Below are 13,824 nucleotides of genomic sequence, written 5' to 3' on the forward strand. Positions count from 1 at the left end.
GCAAAATTTGGATAATAACAGTTCCCAGTTGTAGTGGGTTAAATAGTCTTCCCTAAAAATTCATGTCCATGCAGAATCTGTGAATGCGACCCTATTTGAAAACAGGGTCTTTGCAGATGTAATAAAATTAAAATCATATGCTAGTGGATTTAAGGATATATCCTAAATCCAATGACTGGCATCCTTTTAAAGAGAGAGACTTACAGACACAAAGAAACATACACAGGGAAGAAGACCATATGACAACGGAGACAGGGGTCAGGGTCATGCAGCTTAGGTATATAGCGAGGAACACCAAAAACTGCTGGGAGCCACAGCCAGGAAGAGGCAGAAGACTTCAGAGGAAGGATGGCCCTGCCAACACCTTGATTTCAGACTTCTAGCCTCCAGAACTGGAGGGAATAAATGTCCGTTGAGATGTCTGTGAGAGAATAAATATCTGTTGTTCTGGGCCAAGTTTCTGGTAATTTGTAAGGGCAACCTTATTCACAGGATTATTATAACCACTACACAAGAAAACAAATCAAAGCACTTAGCACAATGTTAGGCATATGGTAAGTATTTAATAAATGGTACCTAGATCTCAGAGTCTTATATAATTCCAGCCTACAAGGCATTAACAGACTAATGTTAGGACCTGACGTGACTTCCAAGTGAGGCTTACTTCACTAAATACACTACAGCGAATAAAATCAAAGACACAGTTTTGCTAGTCTCAAATCTCTAACAATTCTCATCATCTCCTTCACCTATTAACATCTAGTTTCTCAGAACATACTTTGGGAACCCTCCAGCACACTGGAGAGATAATGGTTCAGACACATCTCTTGCTCAAAGATAAGGGGCTGGACTAGACCTTCTATTAAGGTTCTAACAACCCCACTGTTCTCAGATTAGTTCAGAACCACATTTACCGCTGTATGTGGATGGCATCACTTTGTTTCCGCAGAAGCCGCACTCGACCCACTTGCACGTCTAGCTCATTGATCACAATTTCTGGTTTATAAAGTTGACAGAAGAACTCAGCCTATGGGAGGGCAAAGATTTTACCTGAGTGAAATTCTGTATACTTTTCAAACATTTCTCAATCATAAGGCTTACTGTGCCCTTCTAAATAGCCCTTTACTAAGAAGCACTTTCTACTTCCAACACAGGAAAGTCAGCTTTTAATTACTTTTTTAATTTTCCAAATCTCTAATATGTTTTTTAAAACATTGACCCTGAACAGTTCCCTGTAATAGTTCTTTTTATTCATTCAAATAAGCCTATATCTAAAGTGAACACACTGACACACCCCCATAGAGAATGAATAGAAAGCTCTATTCCTAGAAGATATGAAAAAAATTAAAGCAATTTTTCTTCACCTAAGTTTTGCTCTGCTTTAAATTTCTAACATAATGCAGGAAACAGGGACTTGAATAAGCCTTGGTACATCCGACTGCAGTCAAAGGAGGAAGAGAAGCTGTCACACGCTCCAGGACACCTAACCAACATTCCTCTCTTATCCTTGTCACTAACCCAAAGAACCCAGATTTTGCTCAGGTTTGTGGCAGGCATGAAAGAGGCAAAATGCTCAGGGAAGGGGAACTCCTCTTCAACCAAGAATATTATCAATCTAAGCCAATCATGGTACTTTCATTGTGAGAGCCTACTATAATTAATATATTTACTGTTTAAGGCCCTTTTAGTTGGTGTTCTGCCACCTGCAGCCAAAACCATCCCAACAGCTTCAGAAGCCTAAAGAATATCTCTATTTCAGTTCCTGACATAAGGCTTTTCTGAGTCATCGCTCATTTGGGAATGGCAGATATCTGCCTCAAATGGGCCCCAGACATTTCTCTAGCTACCAACACCACTGCTAAAAGGCTCTCTCCACCAAAAATACATATTTTGATATAAAACAAGAATGGCAAAATATTAACAATGTCAGCAATGAACCTAAGAAGTGAGTATACAGATGTTCATCAGTACTATTCTTTTCAACTTTTCTGATATTTGAAGATATTAATAATAAAAAGTTGGGGAAAACTTAATTGTGCATAAAACTACAGACAACGGTGTTACTAAAATATAATTTCAGTCCTAAGTCCACAACCTACAGAATAACATGCTCATTAAAACACTGGAGAGTAAGGCAGGCATATAGTAAAGGACACGAGGAAACTCATTTTAAAAACGTAGAACACATGGACAATTACTTATCTAGAAGAGAGTGACAGCTGTATGTCTATGAGAGACAGCAATGAAACTACCAACTTTGATAAAGCAGGCACTTATTGCAAAAGCTGTTCCAGGTAAGGGCCAGAGACCAGAAAGTAAGGTAAACATCTCAGCTTCCTTTCAATAGAGAAGTAAACATAGCACTACATACCTTTTTCTTGGAAATGTTCAGTCTGCTTCCAATTACTTCTGCCATTTTCAGTTTGCTTGTATGCTTAGAAAGCATTGCTGTGAAACAGTCCAGAGCCTATTAAAATAACCAAGGTAAATGCCAGCTGATTTTTAAAATAATATGTTAATGACAGAGCATCACTATCTTGGCCACAAAAGGTAGGAACACAAAATCCAGCAGGAACATTTCTCTAAGACTCAAGAGAGTACAAATAAAGTACCAACCCTAGACTCAAGGACCTTACCATAAGAGACAGGAAACAAAAACCTGTGAAGGCTTTCCTATCAAAATACTGGTTAATTAGGAAAATAAACCAAAAAAACCTCATTTTGCAAATCCTAAATTCAGGCAAAAATAGCAATTAGTGTCAATGATTAGGTATATGTTTCTAGTGGGAAGTGACTCTCACACAGGGTCAGTAACACCAGAAGATTACTTCCTAGCTGTAAAGGGAAACTCCTGGTGTGCTATAAAGGGATCACACTGTCATCACCTAATCCACTACTCAGTCTTAGCATCGAGAGAGAGGCCAACCAGATACATATCTCCTGATGTAAGGAAATATAAAGTACCTATCACCACCAAAAATGGATTCTACAACAAAAAAGTGGAATTTGAATACATCAAACATTTTGCTACACTTCTATTTATAGGAACTACAAAAGATAAAATGACAAGGAAAAGAACACTATGCGCATGGCAGAACAAAGAACATAGCTGGTTCTGCCATCATCAAGTGTAATATTTGAATAAACTTCCTGCAAGCATTTAAAAAAGAGAGAGAGAGAGGATTTATCTGGTCTTTGTCTCTAATTCCTGGCACGGAGCTTCAAAAATCCTTGAATTACCAGGAGTAAGGAGTGTCTTCTGTTATGCAGTAGAGCCCCTCTGGACCATAGCTGAGTCTATTAGGCTAAGCAAGGGGACTCTTAGATGGGCCCTTAGACAGTTTAAGGAAGGAGCGAGCCAGGTCAGAAAGACCAAGCACTGATTGGAAAGTTGAAACTTTCAGCTCCATCCCCAACCTCTGGGGAGAAGAGAGGGACCAGAGACCGAGCTCAATCATATGGACAATTACATAATAAGACTCCGATAAAATGCTGGACATCCATAGCTTGGAGAGCTTCCAGTTGGTGGACATATTGATGTACCAGGAAAGTGGCACATCCTGACTCCACAGGAAGACAAAAGCTCCTGTGCTCAGGACCTGGCCTTATCTGATAAGTCTCTTCCATTTTACTGTTCCTGAGTTATATCTTTTGTACTAAAACTGTAACCTGAACTGTAAGTATAGTGCTTTCAATGAATTCTGTGAGTCGATTATTGAACCTGAGGAGCTTGTGGGAACCCCTAAATTTATAGCTAATAGGTCACAAGTGTGGGTGGCCCCTCAGACTTGCGGCTGGAATCTAGAGTGGGGTCAGTTTTGTGGAGGACTGAGCCCTTGAACCTGTGGGGTCTACACTAACTCCAGGTAGTCAGTATCAGAATTGGATTGAATTGCAGGACACCAGTTGTCACAGCAATGAAGAAGCAACCAGGGGCCGGCCTGGTGGTGCAGCAGTTAAGTTTGCATGTTCCGCTTCTCGGCGGCCAAGGGTTCTCCGGTTCGGATCCTGGGTGCAGACATGGCACTGATTGGCATGCCATGCTGTGGTAGGCATCCCACATATAAAGTAGAGGAAGATGGGCATGGATGTTAGCTCAGGGCCAGTCTTCCTCAGCAAAAAGAGGAGGATTGGCAGATGTTAGCACAGGGCTGATCTTCCTCAAAAAAAAAAAAGCAACCAGTTATACCCATAAGGTGGAACATTCTGTAAAACAACCAGCCCGATCTCTTCAACAAGGTAGTGTCTTGAAAGGAGACTCTCATATAGTAGAAGAGTTCTTAAGCCTATAGGCATAGAAAAAGATCTGGAAGGAGGTACACCAAGGTGTCAACAGTGCTGGGGAATCTCTGATTCGGGGAATAGTTTTATTTAATCATTTTGCTTTCCTGTATTTTCCCATTAACAACAATACATATATATTACTTCTATATTAATAAAATACTTGTACACAAATGTTCACAGCAGTATTATTCACAATAGCCAAAAGTGAAAACAACCTCAATATCCATCAACGAATGAATAGAAAAACAAAATGTGGTATATCAATACAATGAAAAGTTAGTCATAAAAAGAAGTACCAACTCATTCTACAACACACATAAACTGAGAAAATATGCTGAGTTAAAGAAGCCAACTACAGGGGCCGGCCCAGTGGCGCAGCGGTTAAGTTCGTACATTCCGCTTCGGTGGCCCAGTGTTCACCAGTTTGGATATCGGGTGCAGACATGGCACAGCTTGGCAAGTCATGCTATGGGAGGTGTCCCACATATAAAGTAGAGGAAGATGGCCATGGATGTTAGCTCAGGGCCAGTCTTCCTCAGCAAAAAGAGGAGGATTGGCAGATGTTAGCACAGGGCTAATCTTTCTCAAAAAAAAAAAAAAAGAAGAAGTCAGCTACAAAAGGTCACATATTGTATGATTTCATTTATATGAAATGTCCTAGAATTAGACAGTGGTCATGGTTGCATAATTCTCTGAATACACTAAAAAACTCCAAATGGGACACATTAAAAGAGTGTAATTTACAGTATGTGAATTATATCTCAATAAAGTAGTTTCTCACACAAACATACAATGACATGCTAAAATAGAGACTAAAGAAGATAAGAGGAATCCCACCAATGCCACAGTTTTATTTTAAAAGTACAAAACAAGGTTATCTGTAAGGAAGAAGAGAAATGTAGAAGAATGGGAAGGAGAGTTCGTTGGAGAGGAAAGAGATTAAAAGACTGGCACACACATTTCAGGGTTCAGCTGAGTTTAAGTGTGTGCTCCAAATGACATTTCTTTCTACTCAAAGTAAGTTTACCAAACACAAAAAGATCCTGCAAACCAAAGTGGGTGACTATCCTCTCCTCAATCCAAGCTGACAGAAACCAGAACACACTGTACTCAAATTGGTCAATGTTTTAAGAGCCCATAGGTCTTCAGGCAGTATACTTACATTCTTAAGGAGACAGGAATAAAACTCTTGGTTCTTATTGAATACGGCAGAGCTGAAATTCAATAGGGCTTCCCTCCCACACAACACATTTTTTCCCAAGCCCAGCATACCAGGTTATACTTTGTAACCCTCACATAAATTTCTCTAGACTGAAGTTAAAAAGCCCTACTGAGACAAGCGGAGGGATCAGACAAATACAAATCTATCAAACAGACTAAGAAATTATATAAATGAATAAACATTAAACATCTTAGAAACACTTTATATTTTACAACAGTATTTATCACCTGGGAGATCTTCATTTTACCTTTAATTTCAGTACATGTTTTACTCTATCTCAAACTGTACTTATTTGAAATTAGTAGTAACCTGTTTCAAAAACCAAAAAGCATTTACTACATCCAATTAGTTTTAAGGCAACATTAGTTCAGTTGTAACTAGCTAAGGATAATAAACATATCTAACACAAAAGAAAAACTCTGCTAGCAGTTCAAGAGATAGAAGATAATTATGGACACCAACAGCATTAGACAGCACAGAGAAAACAAGCGGGAAGACTGTATCTCACCTCTTGAAAAATACTTAACGATGCTGATGAAGACAGACTGTCAAAGCTATGGGCAATCCGATTACACCAGTTCAGTAAATCCCTTAAAAAGACAAAACAAAAAAAAGTCAATAAATAAAAGGCCACACGCCAAAGACATGAAAGGCATCAGAGTTTACTTGGTCCACTTAACAAAGTCTCTGACAACAAAGTCTCTGTTTTTTTCTGGCAATGTGAAGATAAATAGTGTCAGGGGAAAGAATAGGTTAGTGGTCCCAGTCTCTACTCCTATCAGGAAGTGACCTATCACTCATTTCTCCCTGATCCATGCATGACAAGGCAGCGGAGGAGGGGGAGCAACTAACTCCCAGAGCAAACTGAGGGGAGCTGCCCATTCCTAATTTTCACGTCTACAAGGGCAAGTCAACCATCGAGAATGGAGAGCAAAGGCACAGAACTCACTACACACAGCAAAATCCGAGAGTCTTATTTAAGACCCCAAGGGTTACAGAAGGATATCCAGTGAAAGAATTATGTCAGCAACTGTTCCCAACTTTGGCTTTAAAAGTTATTTTTTAAAGCTAAAATAGCATTACCTTTAAAAGCCACCCCAATCAGTAACCACAGATCTAAAGAAGGGATCTGACTCCATGAAGCACTCCAGACGTCTAATTTTATTTTATTTTTTATTTATTTATTTTTTTAAAGATTTTTACTTTTTTCCTTTTTCTTCCCAAAGCCCCCAGTACATAGTTGTATATTCTTCGTTCTGGGTTCTTCTAGTTGTGGCATGTGGGACGCTGCCTCAGCATGGTTTGATGAGCGGTGCCATGTCCACGCCCAGAATTAGAACCAAGGAAACACTGGGCCGCCTGCAGCCGAGCGCGCGAACTTAACCACTCGGCCACGGGGCCAGCCCCTCAGACGTCTAATTTCAACACCTGACCTCTCATAACTATTCAGTTCTAGCTGGTAAGAACTTTTGAAGGAAGCAGTTTTTAAAATATCAACTCAAAAAAGTGTTTAGGCCAATACCTGAGAGACAATTCTCTTCCCTCAAGGCTTAGTCTTTTGTTTTCTCTCCTGGCTTCTGAAACCTCTTCAGGTGCCTGTTCAGATGCAGCAGAACTATCACTCTGCGAGCGATGTTTCTCGCCAGTAAGTTGGAGGTAAATGTCAAGCAGGTGATCAGTTGCCGTCAATAGGCTAGGATATCTGTTCTGAAGAACCTGACAGAGGGAGAAAAAGCAAAGAAAAGTCAGTCGCACACACAGTGATTTTTAAAAGTCACATGTAAACTGCTGCTGACACTAATCAACCCAAAAATGGATTTCTCTATGAAATTTGTCATCTTTACCAAGTATAAGAACTTCTGCCCTTAACCCCACCCCCTTCCTCTTCAAAGGCCATGACTTTTCTTCCTGCCTAGAACTCAGCTATCTGGTAATCTCACCATCTACAACACAGCTTAGGGTGTACAGGCCAGACGGGAAAAGATCTCCAAGCAACATATGCATCCAAGTCCCAGAAATTAACTCGCTGAAGAATCCCATGAGTGCTATGGACTCTCATTTTAAACACAATTCTACTAAGGTTGATTACAGCGTTTCTCAGCCAAAAGCAAATTAGAAGCAGTTAATGAGAAAAGGAAAAGAGTTTTCAAAAGCAGACCACAGTAAAAGGGCCTAGTGGTAAGTACTGATAAAAAGCAGAGAACAGAATTTAAAAAGCAAAAAATCTGGTCCTCTTCACTTTGATAACTAGTGAGAATTTTTTGGAGCATAGTACTTGGCGCTCATGATACCGGTTCTAAGGTTTTATGATATGGATTTTTTCAATCAAATCTATTTGAGAAGGAAGGGAAATATCATGAATATATTAGAAATATTACCACCCAATAACTTAAAGTAGCTTTAAAAGTATATTGTGATTCCAATTTGTATACGAAACGTCCACATATTTTGCACATGTTAAGTATGTAATGTCCACATATTTACAAAGATACAGAAACAAAACTTTTAGCAGTCACATCAAAGTCGTAAATCTCATAGATCTTATTTCTTCCTACGTTTTTACAAAATTCAGATGGATAAAAAATTAAGTGGAGGACAGGAGTGATGTCAGCATCATAGTGGAGTGAGCGCTTCCCTTAGATTCTCACCTCTGATATACAACAAGGACATTCATACACCAACAGAGGACATCCACACAACACAAAAGATGTCTCAGAGACCCACACAGCCATGCACCTGAGGTGGAGGTACTGGACGCCCAGAGGAAGTGGAAGGAGGCAAGGGGATCCCCTCTCCTTTCCAAATGGCAACAACCCCGGGACCAAGCACAGCTCTAAGAGGAGGGAGGAGGGGTGGCCCTCTGCGGGAACAGATTCTCTCTCCAAGTTCCCTCATAGCCCGAGGGAAAGCCCCACAGAGAGAAGGCTAAGCTATTACAGGGGGGGTCTTCATCAAGCCAGCATCCTAGGAGAACAGATAGTAAGGGCAGAGTGAGAAGTCTCTATGATCCTGCAGGTGAAAAAAAGTGCCCCTCCTTGCACCCAGCACTCCAGCTTGGCCAGTTGACCAGAGCACCCTCACATATGATAGAAAAGCAGTAGCTGTGAGTGAGCAAGCCACAGACCACAGAGGGTTCATAATACACAAATCCTGACCCCTATCCAATAGTGGCAGGTGGAAGCTGCAACCAAATACTATCACAATGCAGAGGCACAAATCCACACCAGTAAACAATAGGAAAAAATATTTTAATACTCCAGAGCAGAAGGAAAATGACAAGCACCCAGAAACCAATCCTCAAGGCACAGAACTTTATAATCTAAATGACAGAGAATTCAAAATAGCTATCATAAAAAAAAGTAATATCATCATCTTAACCACAAACTCACAACACAAATTGGAATAAGTTATGACAATAATAACTTAGAAGGAAAGAGGAAAGGGATGGGATTGGCTTAGGTTAAGGAAATAAGAGGCTATGAGAAAATGGACTATCACGTCTATGAAATTTTTTATACAAACCTCATAGTAACCACTAAAAACATAAACAGAACACAGATACAAATGATAAATAAAGAGAAAACTAAGAAAACCATCATAGAGAACTACCAAACTAAATTGGCAGTCCAAAACACTGGGATGAGAAACAAGGGAAAGGCAAAAGAACCAGAAAATAAGCGATAAAATGGCAGCATTAAGCCCTCATATATCAATAACCACTCTAAATGTAAACAGATTGAATTCTCCAATCAAAAGACACAGAGCGGCTGGATGGATTAAAAAACAAGACCCAAAAATATGCTGCCACCAGGAAACACATCTCAGCTCTACAGACAAACACAGGCTGAGGGTGAAGGGATGGAAGATGATACTCCAAGCCAATGGCAAACAAAAGAAAGCAGGTGTTGCCATACTTACATCAGACAAAGTAGACTTCAAGACAAAACAGGTAATGAGAGACAAAGAGGGGCAATATATAATGATAAAAGGGACACTCCACCAAGAACACATAACACTTATAAATACATATGCACCCAACACAGGAGCACCAAAGTACATAAAGCAACTACTAACAAACATAAAAGGAGATATTAACAGTAACACAATAAGAGTAGGGGACCTCAACACCCCACTTACATCAATGGACAGATCATCCAGACAAAACGTCAACATGGAAATAGTTGACTTAAATGAAAAACTAGACCAGATGGACTTAATAGATATATATAGAACACTCCATCCAACAACAGCAGAATACACATTCTTCTGAAGTGCACATGGAACATTCTCAAGAATAGACCATATATTGGGAAACAAGACAAGCCTCAATAAATTTAAGACTGAAATGCTATCAAGCCCTTTTCCAACAATGTTTTGAAACTGGAAATCAACTACAAGAAAAAAGCTGGCAAAGCGACAAATATGTGGAGACTAAACAAACGCTACAGAGGAACCAATGGATCATTGAATAAATCAAAGAAGAAGTCAAAAAATATCTGGAGACAAAACGAGAATGAAAATACACCATACCAACTCATATGGGATGCAGCAAAAGCAGTCCTAAGAGGGAAATTCATAGCAATCCAAGTCCACTTTGACAAACAAGAAAAATCTCAAACAATCTTAAACTACACCTAACATAATTAGAAAAAGAACATCAAAGGCCAAAGTCAGCAGAAGGAGGGAAACAATACAAATTAGATAAGAAATAAATGAAACTGAAACAACAATAAGAAACAGTAGAGAGGACCAATGAAACAAAGACCTGGTTCTTTGAGAAGATAAACAAAATTGGCAAACCGTTAGCCAGACTAAGAAAAAAAAAGAGAAGGCACAAATAAATGAAATTAGAAAGAGGAGAAATTACAAGTGATACCACAGAAATACAAAACACTATAAGAGAATACTATGAAAAATTATAAGCCAATAAATTGGACAATCTAGAAGAAATGGATAAATTCTTAGACTCATACAACCTCCAAAAACTGGATCAATAAGAACTAGAGAATGTGAACAGACCAATCACAAGTAAAGAGATTGAAACAGAAATCAAAAATCTCCCCAAAAAATAAAAGTCCAGGACCATATGGCTTCTCTGGAGAATTCTACCAAACATTCAAAGAAGATTTAACAACTATCCTTGTCAAACTATTCCAAAAAATTGAGGAAGATGGAACACTTCCCAATAACATTCAACGAGGCCAACATCACACTGATCCCAAAGCCAGACAACTACAACACAAAGAAGGAAAAGAACAGGCCAATATCGCTGATGAACATAGATGCAAAAATCCTCAACAAAATGTCAGCAAACCAAATACAGCAATACATTAAAAGGATTACACACCACGACCGAGAGGGATTTATACCAGGGACGCAGGGGATGGTTCAACATCCACAAACCAATGTGATACACCACATTAACAAACTCAGGAATAAAAACCACATGGTCATCTCAATAGAGGCAGAGAAAGTATTTGACAGGACCTAATATCCATTTAGGATAAAAACTCTCCATAAAAAGGTATAAAAGGAAAGTGCCTCAACATAATAAAGGCCATATACGACAAACCCACAGCTGAGATTATACTCAACGGTGAAAAACTGAAAGCCATCCCTCTCAGAACAGGAACAAGACAAGGGTGCCCACTCTAACCACTCTTACTCAACCTTATACTGGAGGTTTTGGCCAGAGCAATTAGGCAAGAAAAAGAAATAAAAGGAGTTCAAACAGGCAACGAAGAAGTGAAACTTGCTGTTTGCAGACATCATCATTTTGTATATAGAAAACCCTAAAGAATCCATCAGAAAACTATTAGAAATAATCAACAACTACAGCAAAGTTGCAGGGTACAAAGTCAACTTAAAAAAATCAGTTGCACTTCTATACTCTAATAACAAACTAACAGAAGAACTCAAGAATACAATTCCAATTACAATCGCAACAAAAAGAATAAAATATCTAGGAATAAATTTAACCAAGGAGGTGAAAGACCTATATAATGAAAACTATATGACAATATTGAAAGAAACTGATGATGACAGAAAGAAATGGAAAGAAATTCCATGCACATGGATTGGAAGAATAAACATAGTTAAAACGTCCATACTACCTAAAACAACCTACAGATTTAATGCAATCCCAATCAGAATCCCAATGACATTCTTTATAGAAATTGAACAAAGAATCTTAAAATTCATATGGGGCAACAAAAGACCCCAAATTGCTAAAGCAATCCTGAGAAAAAAGAACAAAGCTGGAGGCATCGCAACCCTGACTTCAAAATATATTACAAAGCTATGGTAATCAAAACAGCATGGTACTAGTACAAAAACAGACACACAGATCAATGGAACAAAATTGAAAGCCCAGAAATAGAACCACACATCTACAGACAGCTAATCTTCGACAAAGGAGCTAAGAACATACAAAGGAGTAAGGGAAGTCTCTTCAATAAATGGTCTTGGGAAAACTAGACAGCCACATGCAAAGGAATGAAAGTAGATCGTTACCTTTTGCCATACACAAAAATTTACTCAAAATGGATCAAAGACTTGAAGGTAAGACCCAAAACCATAAACTCCTAGAAGAAAACTATATAGGCAGTGCACTCTTTGACATTGGTTTAGAAGGATCTTTTCGAATACCATGTCAAGGGAAACAAAAGAAAAAACTAACATGTGGGACTTCATCAGACTCAAGAGCTTCTGCAAGGCAAAGGAAATCAGGAACAAAACAAAAAGACAACCCACTAACTAGGAGAAAATATTTACAAATTATATATCTAACCATGGGTTAATCTCCAAAATATATAAAGAACTCATACAAGTGAACAACAAAAAAACAAACAACCCGATCAAAAAATGGGCATAGGATATAAACATTTTTCCAAAGAACATATAAAGATGGCCAATAGGCACATGAAAAGATGTTCAACATCACTATTCATCAGGGAAATGCAAATCAAAACTACACTAAGATATCTCTTACACCCGTTAGAATGGCTATAATCACCACAACAAAAAAGAACAAATGTTGGAGAAGATATAGAGAAAAGGGAACGCTCATAAGCTGCTGGTCAGAATGCAAACTGGTGCAGCCATTAATGAAAACAGTATGGAGACGTCTCAAAACATTAAAAATAGAAATACCGTATGACCCAGCTATCCCACTACTGGGTATCTATCCAAAGAACTTGAAATCAGCAATTCAAAGAGACTTACGCACCCGTAAGTTCATTATGGCATTATTCACTATAGCCAAGAAGTGGAAGCAACCCAACTGCCCATCAACTGATGATTGGATGAAGAAGATGTAGTGTGTGTGTGTGTGTGTGTGTACAGAATACTACTCAGCCGTAAATAAAGGGCAACATTGTCCCATTCGAAACATGAATGGACCTTGAAGGTATTATGCTAATTAAAATAAGCCAGACAGAGAAAGACAAACACCATATGATTTCACTCAAACGTCGAAGATAAACTAACACACAGACAAAGAAAACAGTTTAGTGGTTACCAGAGGGAAAGGGGGTTAGGGGGTGGGTACACAGGGTAAAGGGGCACATTTATATGGTGATTGACAAATAATAACGTACAACTGAAATTTCACAATGTTATAAACTGTTATGACCTCAATTAAAAAAAAAACATAAAATTACCATCTTAAAAATTAAGGACAAAAGAAGAGAATAATAAAATCAACAATTTCAATTTAACAGATATACGTGGATCTCTCAAATACAGAATATACATTTTTGTGTATAGAAGGAATCTCTACAAAATTGGTCATATATTTATGACCTTGGTAACCACAAACAAAATACAGACTATTTCCATCACCACTAAAACAAAAAGTTCCTTCAGGCCCCTTTTGTAATCAATCTCTTCCCCTGTACCCTTGCCCCTGAGAATCACGAATCTGATTCTGATCCCTATAGTTTTGCTTTCAAGTCTGTCTCACACATGGTATCATATAGGATGTAGTATGCAGTTTGATTTCTCTTATTCAGCAAAATGATTCAGAGATTCATCCAGATATTACTGCAAACATTAGCAGTTCATTCCTTTTCACTTTTGAGTAGTGATTCCATTATATGAGCATGTATATTTATGATCAGAGAGAAAAAGAGCTATTTTTACTGGGGAAAAAAACTCTGTCAAGTTTAATACTCTAGTAAACTCTCAGCTATTTGGAAAAAAAGAGTTCTGAATAGAAAAGATTTATATACACCCATCAACTAGTCATTTTCTACCTACCCAAAAATTGTCTTTTGTTATTACCATAAATGTAAAAATTTAAACACAGTATTACTTAA

The 13,824-nt window shown here is 38.4% G+C and overlaps 1 protein-coding gene across 2 annotated transcripts in view; it reads right to left on the minus strand.

Annotated features, from left to right (window-relative positions):
• Positions 1-13,824, minus strand: part of MDN1 (midasin AAA ATPase 1) — a 160,309-nt gene that overhangs the window by 110,903 nt on the left and 35,582 nt on the right. For both annotated transcript variants that reach the window (XM_023650797.2, XM_023650796.2), the window contains exons 10-13: positions 7,029-7,222; positions 6,015-6,096; positions 2,372-2,467; positions 915-1,027 (exon numbers count right to left, since the gene is read on the minus strand). In XM_023650797.2, the coding sequence (XP_023506565.2) occupies positions 915-1,027; positions 2,372-2,467; positions 6,015-6,096; positions 7,029-7,222 (485 nt within the window). The remainder of the gene's footprint in view (positions 1-914; positions 1,028-2,371; positions 2,468-6,014; positions 6,097-7,028; positions 7,223-13,824) is intronic.

This window comes from Equus caballus, chromosome 10 (genome assembly GCF_041296265.1).
Source record: "Equus caballus isolate H_3958 breed thoroughbred chromosome 10, TB-T2T, whole genome shotgun sequence".
In the NCBI taxonomy this organism is placed as follows: Eukaryota; Metazoa; Chordata; class Mammalia; order Perissodactyla; family Equidae; genus Equus; species Equus caballus.